The following is a 12530-nucleotide window of genomic DNA, read 5'->3' as shown; positions in this document are numbered from 1 at the left end:
AATACCTTTATACCTGTAAAAAATAATAATTATAATCTAACATCTGCATCGCGCTCTATCTTCCTACACTCAATTACACAAACCCCTTCAAACATGTGGTCAACTATCGGTCAGTTACCTCTTTCGTTCTTTGTGAACCTGACGATGACCGAAGAAGGTCGAAACGTTATTTCGCTCCTCTACATAAAAAAATTTTCTCAACCCAAACGAACCGTTTTACATATATATATTTTCTCGTCATCACTGATTATAAACCGTATTGTTTATAAGAACAAATATTCAGATTTCATCAAACTAGGTAACTTTCCACGATTCATCCAACTTAATTTCGACTGGAACAGTTGAACGAAATGTATATTTTGTTTTTTAAGTAACATTACTTCAAAAACATGCACAGACTGCCACGTGTCAGAGACTGAAATAATTCAACAACAGTGAGTCACGTGCGGTATAATTCAGCTGAGGATATACGCATGAGTCACGTGTGATATAATTCGGTTGAGGATATACGCTGCCAGAGGTACTAGAATCTATTGGGACCTATTTTAGTCAGGATAAAAGTGCGCATGTCCTTACACTCCTAAAAGGATGACACATTTCTTTTAAATGCGACAGCGTGTGTTGAAAGTGGTCAGTTGTTTTACCGACACTGTCCTGTGTTCTTCAAAATTAATGAATCATGTAAAATAAACATGTACCTGTCTTCATGTCAGAGTTTAGGTATCATAGCTCTCGCCTTTGACACTCAGCACGGGTAGAAGTGACGGTAGAATAGGAGAAGGAGAGACTCACAGAGCACTTGTGGTATTCTATGTTGCACTATCTTACCTTTCTGGTAATGACCCATAAGTAACATGCGGCCCAAAGAGGAAACAAACGACTAAGTAAAAACATAATGCAAAGAAAGTAAAAAAGCATTTTGCATTTATTTGATTCAATCAACAGACGACCAGACATGAAAAACATAGCACTTTTATTAGGCCTATCTTTAGATGAGTCTAGATGTGTGTGTCAGATGAAACCTGTCTTTAAATTATTTATATATCAAACTCCTAAACTGTGTTCCAAGCTAAGAGAGTTAGTATTATACACGCGGATGTATAATGCTATTTTTTCAGAACACATGCACTGAAAACATCACTGACCTGTCAGGGAAAAATATCGCTACCAACCTGTATAAAAGGAATTATTTTTTACAATAGCCATTCTTAAGAGAAAGCTTCTGTAATATTGTAGAGAAATGACTTATGAAATAATTAACTAGAGTGAAAGGAAATTACCAATATTATTTCTAAACCAACGTTTTCGTGTTAAGAACTTCACAATCGACTAGAAACTTCCACGTGTGATTACGTTTCTAAAATAACTTGAAATGTTAAACTTACTAAGAAAGAAAGTGAAAATAACAGTTATGAATTTACATACCACGAGTGTGCGCAGTTTAGAGTATTCAGGAATTTATTTTGAAGAAATTCGTAAACCTGTTTCGTTAATTTTAATGTATTTCACATAAAATAGAAATTAAAATATACTAAAGTCAAGTAACTACAAGCTCTTGAGCGAAGTGAACAGGAGTAGACTGGACTAACGAAATATCTAGGGAAATCCTGGTGGGTGCCCTTGGAAAAAGTACATTGTTTTGTTATTTTATGAAAAACTTTGTTCTAGCTTTCTTCGCGGTAAACTTCTAGAGTCCAGTTAACCCTAAAGGTAAAATATGAAGAAATTAGTGAGAAACAATTTCTTGAAAGGTATACAATATTTTTAACACATACAACTAATAGCATGTATTATGTGATACAACTCAACACAAATAAATAGCACTATGATGTATAAGGGATCAGAAAACATAACATTATACACGAAAAGTATATTCGTGAAATGTGTCAGTTCTAAATGTTGAAATACAAGAAACAAAGTTAACATTAAATTGGTTTTCAAAGCATGTCTTTTGTTATTCTTTATAACAAAGCCACATCGGGCTATCTGCTGTGACCATCGAGGGGAACCGAACCCCTGACTTTCGCGTCGTAAATGTTTAGACTTACTGCTATACCAGCAGGGAAACTTTCAAAACAGAACAAAACAAAATATTCCCGAAACGACCTACTTGTTCGCATTATTAATTAACGAAAATTAAGTGATGAAGTTACAGTTATTGTTTATTCGTGACGTTAAGCGATGAAGTTACAGTATTGTTTATTCGTGACGTTAAGTGATGAAGCTACACTATTGTTTATTCGTGACGTTAAGTGATGAAGCTACAATATTGTCTATTCGTGACGTTAAGTGATGAAATTACAGTATTGTTTATTCGTGACGTTAAGCTGTACCGTGGGAGCCTTTCAGAATTGAATTTACTTATGTTTTACTAGTAAACAAAAAAAGAGAGTGCTTATGTGATAACTGTGAGCTCCTCTATGTCTTTCTTTTTAACTAGCCACTAACAAACATTACTTTGTGTTAATATTACATTATGAGTTATAACTTGTATTTGTAAGGATACACTTACAGGTCTCTGTGGATGACGTCAACAAAGGAGTACTTCCAGTAAGCGTGACATTTTGAGCCATGGTTCGATAAATAAATGAAATGGTAAAGTCTCATTATGACTTGAATTTTGGCTATCTTTTTGTGTTCTCTGTAAAATAAAACTAAAAAAAAAACAACTTCTTTTGAACTTTGTAGTTGTACCAGTAAAAAGTTAACTTCTTTCTATACAACTTACAAAATTTTCAGCTTATTTACCACGTTAAAATGTAGATATATTAATTTTTTTGTTCATTATCACTAAACCTGAATGTTAAGTTCTATAAATTTTGTACGTCCAACTTTGTATCTTTTCTCACTCTGTACAATAGAATTAGAAAATCTGTCATCGGGAACCGTAATTGTGGACTTCCAATAAATTAAGTACAAAACATTTAGCATCATTCACTCGTAATTCAACATTAAGAAAAGTCACAAAATATACCAAGGTTTGGACCTGGTAAATACGACTGTCAAAGTCGTAAGGTAAGATAACTAACATTTACTTTGAGTTGTAGTCTTGTAATCCAGAATTACAATAAGATATAAACATTATTAGCACGAGAACAACAGAGAAAAACAAATGTTTAGTTTCTTATTCAAACACAATCTTTACCATTACTACTGTACCATTAGGTAATTCAGAAATATAATGATTGAATCACCACGAATCAAAAGCCAAGATCAAATTCAACTAAGACATGTACCAGTCTAATATCGAAGATATATACGATTTTATAGAATGATATTGTTTTGTTTTTTTTATTTGTGATTTTGTGACATAAATACTTGAATCAGCAAAGTAAAAGTTGATGTAACTGGGAAACACCTCAGAACTTTTTCTCATAATATTTAGTGTTAACAATATTAATCTCAGCTATTGTTAATTACCTAAACAGAGTTGAACTGACAAGTATTGATATCATGTGACTAAAAGTGCTGTTATCTGGTGGTCATGATGTAGGAATTATTACATTGATGTTTCTCCACTTTTATTATTATTGTAATAGCTATGTTTCATGTTTTTAATGAAAGTATAAACACGTGGATAAAATGAAGTATATTAGACCATTTGGATCAATCATCTAATAATTTATATATTAGTTAATAAACTGTTTGTACACTGTAAATAATTGTTTGTATCACACATGTAACTGTTGTTTAGACAGCTTACACTACTATTTAAGACAGGAGTTTTTCCTCATAACTTCATTTCTAATTTATTTACCATGACGGATGTATAGTATAAGTCGTTATCTATTTTTCTAACCAAAACATTTGCTCCATGTATTGAATATAACCACAAAATAATTAACATTTGATATTCTCACAGTTAGAAAAACATTTATGATATATATATACAACAACTATTACTCTGTAATATAATAGAGTTTTAAATAAAAGATCCTTCACCATGGCTATACAGAAGAATCTGGTTACATTGTTCCTAAAGTAATTTTTAAATGTAGACCAGTTCTTAACAAACTGGTATTCTTTTAACATTGAGTAGAACTTTTATTTTATGAAAGTTTTACTGTTCATATCAATCAATCTCATGAAAAGTTTGAGTTTGTTATATTGAATCATTTTAATGTAATCAGTAGTATACCTGTCAGTGATATGAATATATTTAAACATTACTACTTCCTAACACAAACAGTTGATGTAGGTAAGAGTATCCTATTGTAACTGTTTAATAAGTTACAGTAATTAACTTGATACCATCTTCACTGTAAGTGTTTAATAATTTACATCAGTAGTTAACTTGATACCATCTTCACTGTAAGTGTTTAATAATTTACATCAGTAGTTAACTTGATACCATCTTCACTGTAAGTGTTTAATAATTTACATCAGTAGTTAACTTAATACCATCTTCACTGTAAGTGTTTAATAATTTACATCAGTAGTTAACTTGATACCATCTTCACTGTTTGCTCCTTGATACCATCTTTACTGTAAGTGTTTTAATAATTTACATCAGTAGTTAACTTGATACCATCTTCACTCTATATGTTTAATAATTTACATCAGTAGTTAACTTGATACCATCTTCACTGTAAGTGTTTAATAATTTACATCAGTAGTTAACTTGATACCATCTTCACTCTATAGTGTTTAATAATTTACATCAGTAGTTAACTTGATACCATCTTCACTGTAAGTGTTTAATAATTTACATCAGTAGTTAACATTATCTCATCTTCATCTGTAAGTGTTTAATAATTTACAGTAGTTAACATTATCTCATCTTTATCGTAAGTGTTTAATAATTTACAGTAGTTAACATTATCTCATCTTCATCGTAAGTGTTTAATAATTTACAGTAGTTAACATTATCTCATCTTCATCGTAAGTGTTTAATAATTTACAGTAGTTAACATTATCTCATCTTTATCGTAAGTGTTTAATAATTTACAGTAGTTAACATTATCTCATCTTTATCGTAAGTGTTTAATAATTTACAGTAGTTAACATTATCTCATCTTTATTGTAAGTGTTTATTAATTTACAGCCCAGTCACTAGGTATTGTTTGTTTTATTTGTTTGAAAGTTGTCTGTACAAATAACTTGCTTTGGTAGTTTCTGTATCAAGTTTTATTTAAATTAAAATAGGTTACCTGTGTGTTTTTTAACAGTGGTTTACCACTAGAGTTCTGCTTTTAGGATATTTATTTATTTAATAGTGGTTTATCACAAGATTTCTGTTTTTAGGATATTTATCTATTTAAAAGTGGTTTACCACTAGAGTTCTGTTTTTAGGATATTTATCTATTTATCAGTGGTTTACCATTAGAGTTCTGTTTTTAGGATATTTATCTATTTAACAGTGGTTTACCACTAGAGTTCTGTTTTTAGGATATTTATCTATTTAACAGTGGTTTACCACTAGATTTCTGTTTTTAGGATATTTATCTATTTTTTAATAATTGTGAACTTTTCACTGCTTTGTTGTTTGCTGTGCTACAAAAAAAATACTGTTTTCAAATTGTTTACTCAAAGAAAAGTTTGAAAATTCCTCTTTACAAGAAAATTAGAAACAGGTTACGAGTGACAGAAATAAGAGCTAAAACTTATAGTTTTAATATATACTTGTATATTGATAGAATAGGTCATAACTTTTTATTATTCTGACCTTAGACATTTTTTTGTTCTGTCTTTCATAGTGGTTTATTCATGTACTTGTTGTAGTTTTAATTTTTCTTTGAGGACATATAGTTTAATAACGTCTGTATCAGTACTGTTTTCATCAAGCTGTTTTCCCATTCATTGGTTAAAGTTACATCAGGATTGGAGAATGTTAAAAGAACTGTCACCATATAACATTAACATATACCAAATCAGTGTTTGTAGTTATTCCAGTGTATATTATTTGATTACATAATATATTTATATGATTTTATCATATAAAGAGTTATCTGAATCTAGAAAGGTCAAAACGTTGTTCTCTTTTTATCATTAAAAGTGTTAATACCAGCCATTCTGAGATACATTTTTATTTCAAGTTGGTATCACATCATCAGGAGTAATTTAAATATTTGTTATGTCATACAGGTGATGATATGTCAAAATTATATAAATATAATCTCAAAAACAATTCTTACAAGAATTTAGTTATCAGATATTCATACCATTTATAACCTACTCCGAAATGTCTCACATTTCGTAAGAACTGAATTTATACCTGTTGTGGTATCAAAGTGTTCAGAAAAATTAATTTAAACAAGAAATTACCCATACCAACTACATAGAGACTGCTTCCTTGAAGAATCTATAATTTTTCACTTGCTATATTTCATTTCTGCCATCAAAAGTTCTATTTCCAGGACCACAAAACAGTTTTAACTAATGTGCCTATTGTATCAACTCTTTCCATCACTGGGTTACTGGCATTTTTATGAACTTTTTCAATCAGTTGTATTCATTTGTACATGACACGTAAATTATTATCTAGTATGGGTTGTCCATGGAATAATATCATCTGTTTTGGAGTTACCTTCTCTCATATGCTCATCTTCATTTTTGCTCTTTTAACATTTCTCCTAAACCTTCTTTGAAACTATTTCCAGCTTCATCTGCTGTACATGTGTTTAATTTTAATGTTTTCAATTTGAGTACTAAAGCTATAAACAAGAGCATGGGAGTACAGTATGCATCTAGTCTTCATCTTGATGTGGTAAACACCACAAGTTGGAGTCGTTCCCTCTCACTGACATTGTAAATCTTGTGTTAGTTAAGAAGATACGCACAATATTTGTTTTATCATAAAGTCCTTTTTATACAATCTAGCTTCCTTATTTTGGTATATCTGTCATCAACCTCTTCCACAAAACAAAAATAATTTCCTGTCTCATATTTATTTTGCTTACTTATTCGATAAATGAAAACCTGCATACATTAAACAATATTTCTCTTGTTTATCAAATAATAACCATTTTCATTTAGCTTACAGTTCATTTATCCATTACATTAATGTAATGTGAGAAGTGTAGAAGTTTACTTTTTATATTCCTTTCTCTATTGTATTACAGTTATCAAAGGTTTGTGGAAATATTGCTTTAATCTACCCTTAGCTTCCCACAAGTCTTGACCAAGAAACCCTTACATTCACTTAAAGACAAAAAATAACTCTGAATCACTGTTTGTACCGAACCTCTTGACTTGGAACCCTAAACAGATAAGATATGTAAACAAACAAATCACATGCAGCCTAATGTGATATTTATCAAAAATATTAAACCTTTTGTTATATCTGTTATTTGTGTGTTTCCTACTGGTCTCCTTGGTAGTCGTTTTCGTGGGAACCATTCAGCTAATTGATACACTCTTTATTATCTGTGTTACAACAATACAAACTCTCTACTATCTGTGTTACAACAATACAAGCTATTTAATATGTGTTACAACAATTCAAGCTGTTTATTATCTGTGTTACGACAATACAGACTCTTTGCTGTATATTTTACAACAATACAAGTTCTTTACTATCCGTGTTACAACAATACAAACTATTTAATATCTGTGTTACAACAATTCAAGCTGTTTATTATCTGTGTTACGACAATACAGACTCTTTGCTGTTTATTTTACAACAATACAAGTTCTTTACTATCCGTGTTACAACAATACAAGCTGTTTATTATTTGTGTTACGACAATACAGACTTTTTACTACCTGTGTTACAACAATACAGACTCTTTACTATCCGTGTTACAACAATACAAGCTGTTTATTATCTGTGTTACGACAATACAGACTTTTTACTACCTGTGTTACAACAATACAGACTCTTTACTATCCGTGTTACAACAATACAAGCTGTTTATTATCTGTGTTACGACAATACAGACTTTTTACTACCTGTGTTACAACAATACAGACTCTTCACGATATATTTTACAACAATACAGACTCTTCACGATATATTTTACAACAATACAGACTATTTGCTGTACATTTTACAACAATACAAGTTTTTTATTATCTGTGTTACAATATAGACTCTCTGCTATCTGGATTACAACAAGTACAGACTCTTTACTATCCGTTTTACAACAATACAAGCTGTTTATTTTCTGTGTTACGACAATACAGACTTTTTACTACCTGTGTTACAACAATACAGACTCTTCACGATATATTTTACAACAATACAGACTATTTGCTGTACATTTTACAACAATACAAGTTCTTTATTATCTGTGTTACAATATAGACTCTTTACTTTCTGTGTTACAACAATACAAGCTATTTAATATCTGTGTTACAACAATACAAGCTATTTAATATCTGTGTTACAACAGTACAAGCTCTTTACTTTTGTATTTGTTTATCAGTTTTGTTTTTACCTAAACATTTTGTGTAGTGTTTAATTATGTCATTCGTGTCACTTCTGTCGTTTAAAAACACTGTTGTGTATCAGATAGTCGTTTATTTCATGATGTCCTGAAAATAAATTACAGTTAAAGTTTCAGTTTCTAAATAATCGTTCCCATAAGAAATTTTCCTTCTCGTTTTCAAATATTTCGCTGCTAAACCTCTTCTTGTAATATTTTCAAACGCTCCATTTCTAAGCCTTGTTTCACCTTTTTTTTCAAAAATTCCACTACTGGACATTCTTTCTGCGATATTTTGGTATACGTTCTAATGAAAACGTATAAATTGGTTTTTCTTCTGTAAATTTGGTTATTTGTTTTTTTGTAGTTTAGTCTTTTGTTTCTGAAATTACTTATTCTAGTTTTCTTATTCTAGTTTATATTTCTGTTCCTTCGGTTTATATCAAATCCCTGTCACACCAAATAAGCTCGCCCTTTCATTGTGGTGTTTCTATATCAATGATTCTCAAACGACTGTGTTTTTATAGTGGTGTTTCTGTATCAGTGGTTTTCAAACGACTGTGTTTTTATAGTGGTGTTTCTGTATCAGTGGTTTTCAAACGATTGTGTTTTTATAGTGGTGTTTCTGTATCAGTTATTCTCAAACGCTATAACGTCCTAATGGTTGAAAGGACGGTCATGCTTGGTGGGATGGGGTTCGAACCCTGACCCTGAGACTGTGATTCACTGTTGTATATTATTTCGAAGGCGTTTCTTCACAATTCTGGCCGCTGTCTAACGTTTGGAACTAGAACAATCTGTTATTTCTATTATGTTTGTTGGTGTTTCTCACACGCTATATTGATTTCTCACTTAAGTGTGTTTTAAACAATATATGTATCATGAGCTGCTATAGAAGAATATCTTTTATATACATAGTACACAATAATTATGAAAAACGTATGTCTGCCCGTCTGTGTTACACTTTGCAGAAAAATACTTTCTCACGATTCAGTTCTATCTACAGTCTTTCTATAAAAACTCAGACTCGACTTTCGTCCTGCAAGAAATATGTTTACTTTACGCACAATATTATTCAGTTATAAACACGTGACTTAAAGATGACTCAGGACAGTTTTAGGTTCACAAAGAATTATTTGGAATAGTTCGACGTTATCTGCAGTATGAATAAATGTCAACAGTAACCACGTGAGCATCATGTCACAACCAATATGTATGCCTGAATGTTCTTTTAAGTTGTGTTTCAAAAGAGGCTGATCTTCTAAATAGATCTGACAGCTCTTTTCTTGGACTTGTCTAATGGATTTTGTCTCATCTCTAGTTCGCTTCTTTCAAACATCAGCGTAAAACGTCACGAGGATTATACACCCCTAATTTTTGATTTGATAGATTAAGGAAAAGGCAGCTAATTAACAGCATCCACAGCCAACCTTTGCGCGCTCTATTCGAAAAGTAGTATTTCACTTTTACTCTTATAACGCGAGATTCTGCGCTTGGATAGGGACGAGACAAGATATACCTCTGAAGACTTGCGAATTCTACGTGCTCTACGACTTATTTTAGTTTCATACTCTGCGAGTTCCTACTATTCACCTCGAGTTTCACGCTAGCAGATACAGAGACAGAAGACCTTATTACCTTAAGAAGTAACCCGAGACTGCAAGTTTCACTAAGTTAAACATAGAGGCGTCATGCCGGCCGGAGTCGGAGCGGTCAGACACCGTGGAGAACGCTGTAGCGTCTGATAAAGAGGGAACAAGTCCGTGTAGAACAGGGACCAAAAGTAAGTCTAGTGACGGTAGCCATATAGTAGATGATAATTTAAAATTAAAATCCCTGATGTTTATTGCTGAAAAAGAACTAAAAGCCAAACTAACTCCTGCTAAATATGCTACTGTAAGAACTAGAAAAACAAAGAACACTTATTAAGGATATTGTACTTTCAACTTGTGATTATAGTGTAGCTAATAAGCCTACAGTATTAGATAACGACAATCCAATAACTCGTAGTTTAAGTATCTCAAACCTCACCCTGGATATTCCACAACACACAAATTCTAAAGAAGACGAAATTCTTCCTGACGACGAAGGCTTCGCGCTCGTGCAGACTCGTAGTCAGAAAAAAACAACTTTTGTTTAAAAAGTCAACCGATCTCGACAAACGTACACAACCCGCACCGGAAATACCAAAGCATTCCATTATTATCCAAGGAGTCCCTGGTAGTTTCAACCAGCCACAACTGGACAAAGAAATATACTGGTGCAAGCCAACGACCACGATTATTAACATTAAGCGTCTGTCTAGAGGCGGTGTTATGGTTCAAGGAAAGGAACCCGCTGACACATGGTTGAGATATGTTTGTTTTATCACTGTTTTGTCAAACTGTTTTTGATGATTTGAGGTTCAACACATTATAATAAAACAGTCTTTATCACGTGTACTTTTATTTATAACTTTTATTCTTCTCGTCAATTTTTAGTGACAATGGTGCATGTCAGTTAAAAATATAGACTTTAATTTTAAAACAAAAATACCAAAATAATTGAAGGTTTTTTGTTTTTATTTTAATTTCTGTGCTCAACTCAAGATTTCCTAGCAGCGACGATAGATGTCGCTTTCGGTGCGTCTCCCCGAACTGCACCAGCAAAGGATGGACATCGATTACATCTGGTAGAATCTGCTGAACACGAATGCAGAGAAGGACAACATGTTAATCCACTACAGCAACAGACGGCATTGCGATATGGGCAACAACCAAAACCGCCATTAGGATGCAAGCAACAAGTATTCCCGTCAGGGCAGGTCCATCCATTTCCACAGTAAACAACAGCTACGGATAAAATAAATCGTTCATATTACATTATGTGTTAACAATAGAATGTTTATCACTGATCGTTTCGAATCTTCCAAGTAATATCATAATAACCTTTATTTCACTTCAAACTATCAAGAGACTAAGTTAAGGAAAACATAACTTTTAGCTGTTGTCGTTATCAAACACATGACAGAGGTAGACAAATGGCTAGTCCTCTACCATGTGTTTCTACACCAGTAAAGCAACACCAAGTATTTTAATTACTGTGTAAACAAGTGTATTATATCTAAAATTAATAAGAAAACTAAGAAAGAGCACAACTTCTATAACCGTTTAACCCTCAATTTTAATATTATAAGATGTATAATAACATGTCTGTGATAAAGGTTTTCAATTCAACAATTTTAAAAATAAATTGTAAACAGTTTAAAAATATAACTTGGCTAATTAGCTGAATTAATTATATATTATGTGCACGTCCATCTGTTAATGTATATGATCTGTTTCTTATTTTACTTCTTGATTCTCCGGACGATGGCGCTGTAGATAACAATAGAAACATGGAGAGACTGGTTCAACAAAGGTAACTGTTTATTTTATGAAAGTTTTACCGTGTTAAACAGTTTAGTAGATTTTAGTTTTATCGTGTTGTATAACTTACGTTCAGGTTGATGATTTAGTAGGAAGTCGTCCTAAGTTTGTTAAAACGTATTTCGTTCCACAGATTCCAACGATTCCTTTCCAGAATCAGATCACGTGACTAAATACACAATAAAGACAAACCGATGTGTAATATTCAAAATTCTTTGACAAACTTACCATAAACGTCTCCCGCTAGGACGACAAGAGAGAACAGAACTAGGAATGCGGTCTTCATGTCTACAATATACGAATCACAAGACACTGAAGAGATTCAAAATAAATCAAAACAACCTAATAAAACAGGAACAAAACTTACAACGGAATTCCAAAAAACAAACAATTCTGTTTTGAGAAATTACAAAGACGTAATTCAGTGTTGCTGTTAAACTGTCATTTCTTACAAATATCACGAATGATAATTTTAACATGTTAAAAAAACAGTATCTTACTTCACTTGTTATTCAGAGAAAAATGTTTTATTTTAAAGATGCTAAGAAAGTTATTACTTCTAAAGTTATAAAACAGATAATTCACACATAATGTATCAACATAAAGATATCCTACCTTCCGATGATTTTCAGTTAACTTCACTTGCAAGTTTTGTCTACTGTTTCAGACAGTACTAGAAATACCGAACTGTCCATATCTTTTATAGTAAAAGGTTCACGTAAAAACACGAAATGAAATTTCTCAGGAACTGCTTCAC

At 31.8% G+C, this 12530-nt stretch overlaps 1 protein-coding gene and 1 pseudogene across 2 annotated transcripts in view; one reads left to right on the top strand and one right to left on the bottom strand.

Annotated features, from left to right (window-relative positions):
• Window positions 1–2554, top strand: part of LOC143251774 (tyrosine-protein kinase Src42A-like) — a 36300-nt pseudogene extending 33746 nt beyond the window's left edge. The window contains exon 6 of the transcript XR_013028650.1: window positions 2502–2554. The product of XR_013028650.1 is annotated as a tyrosine-protein kinase Src42A-like (transcript). The remainder of the gene's footprint in view (window positions 1–2501) is intronic.
• Window positions 2555–10805: 8251 nt separating this feature from the next.
• Window positions 10806–12074, bottom strand: LOC143254002 (granulin-2-like). Its single transcript, XM_076508701.1, has 2 exons — window positions 12002–12074; window positions 10806–11197 (listed from the first exon to the last, which is right to left on the bottom strand). Exons 1-2 carry the CDS (start codon window positions 12057–12059, stop codon window positions 10950–10952), a joined length of 306 nt encoding a protein of 101 aa, XP_076364816.1. The 5' UTR covers window positions 12060–12074; the 3' UTR covers window positions 10806–10949.
• Window positions 12075–12530: the final 456 nt, after the last annotated feature.

Source organism: Tachypleus tridentatus, chromosome 6 (genome assembly GCF_004210375.1).
Source record: "Tachypleus tridentatus isolate NWPU-2018 chromosome 6, ASM421037v1, whole genome shotgun sequence".
NCBI classification, from domain to species: domain Eukaryota; kingdom Metazoa; phylum Arthropoda; class Merostomata; order Xiphosura; family Limulidae; genus Tachypleus; species Tachypleus tridentatus.
Note: the sequence above shows the minus strand (reverse complement) of the source record. Positions and strands in the feature narration are given on the sequence as shown.

Bases quoted from the DNA above. Each gene is read 5' to 3' on its own strand.
- LOC143254002 (XM_076508701.1), bottom strand. From the start codon at position 12,059: ATGAAGACCGCATTCCTAGTTCTGTTCTCTCTTGTCGTCCTAGCGGGA. The intron at 11,198-12,001 runs GTAAGTTTGTCA...TTTTATCCGTAG, and splicing joins CCTAGCGGGAGACGTTTATG to CTGTTGTTTACTGTGGAAAT.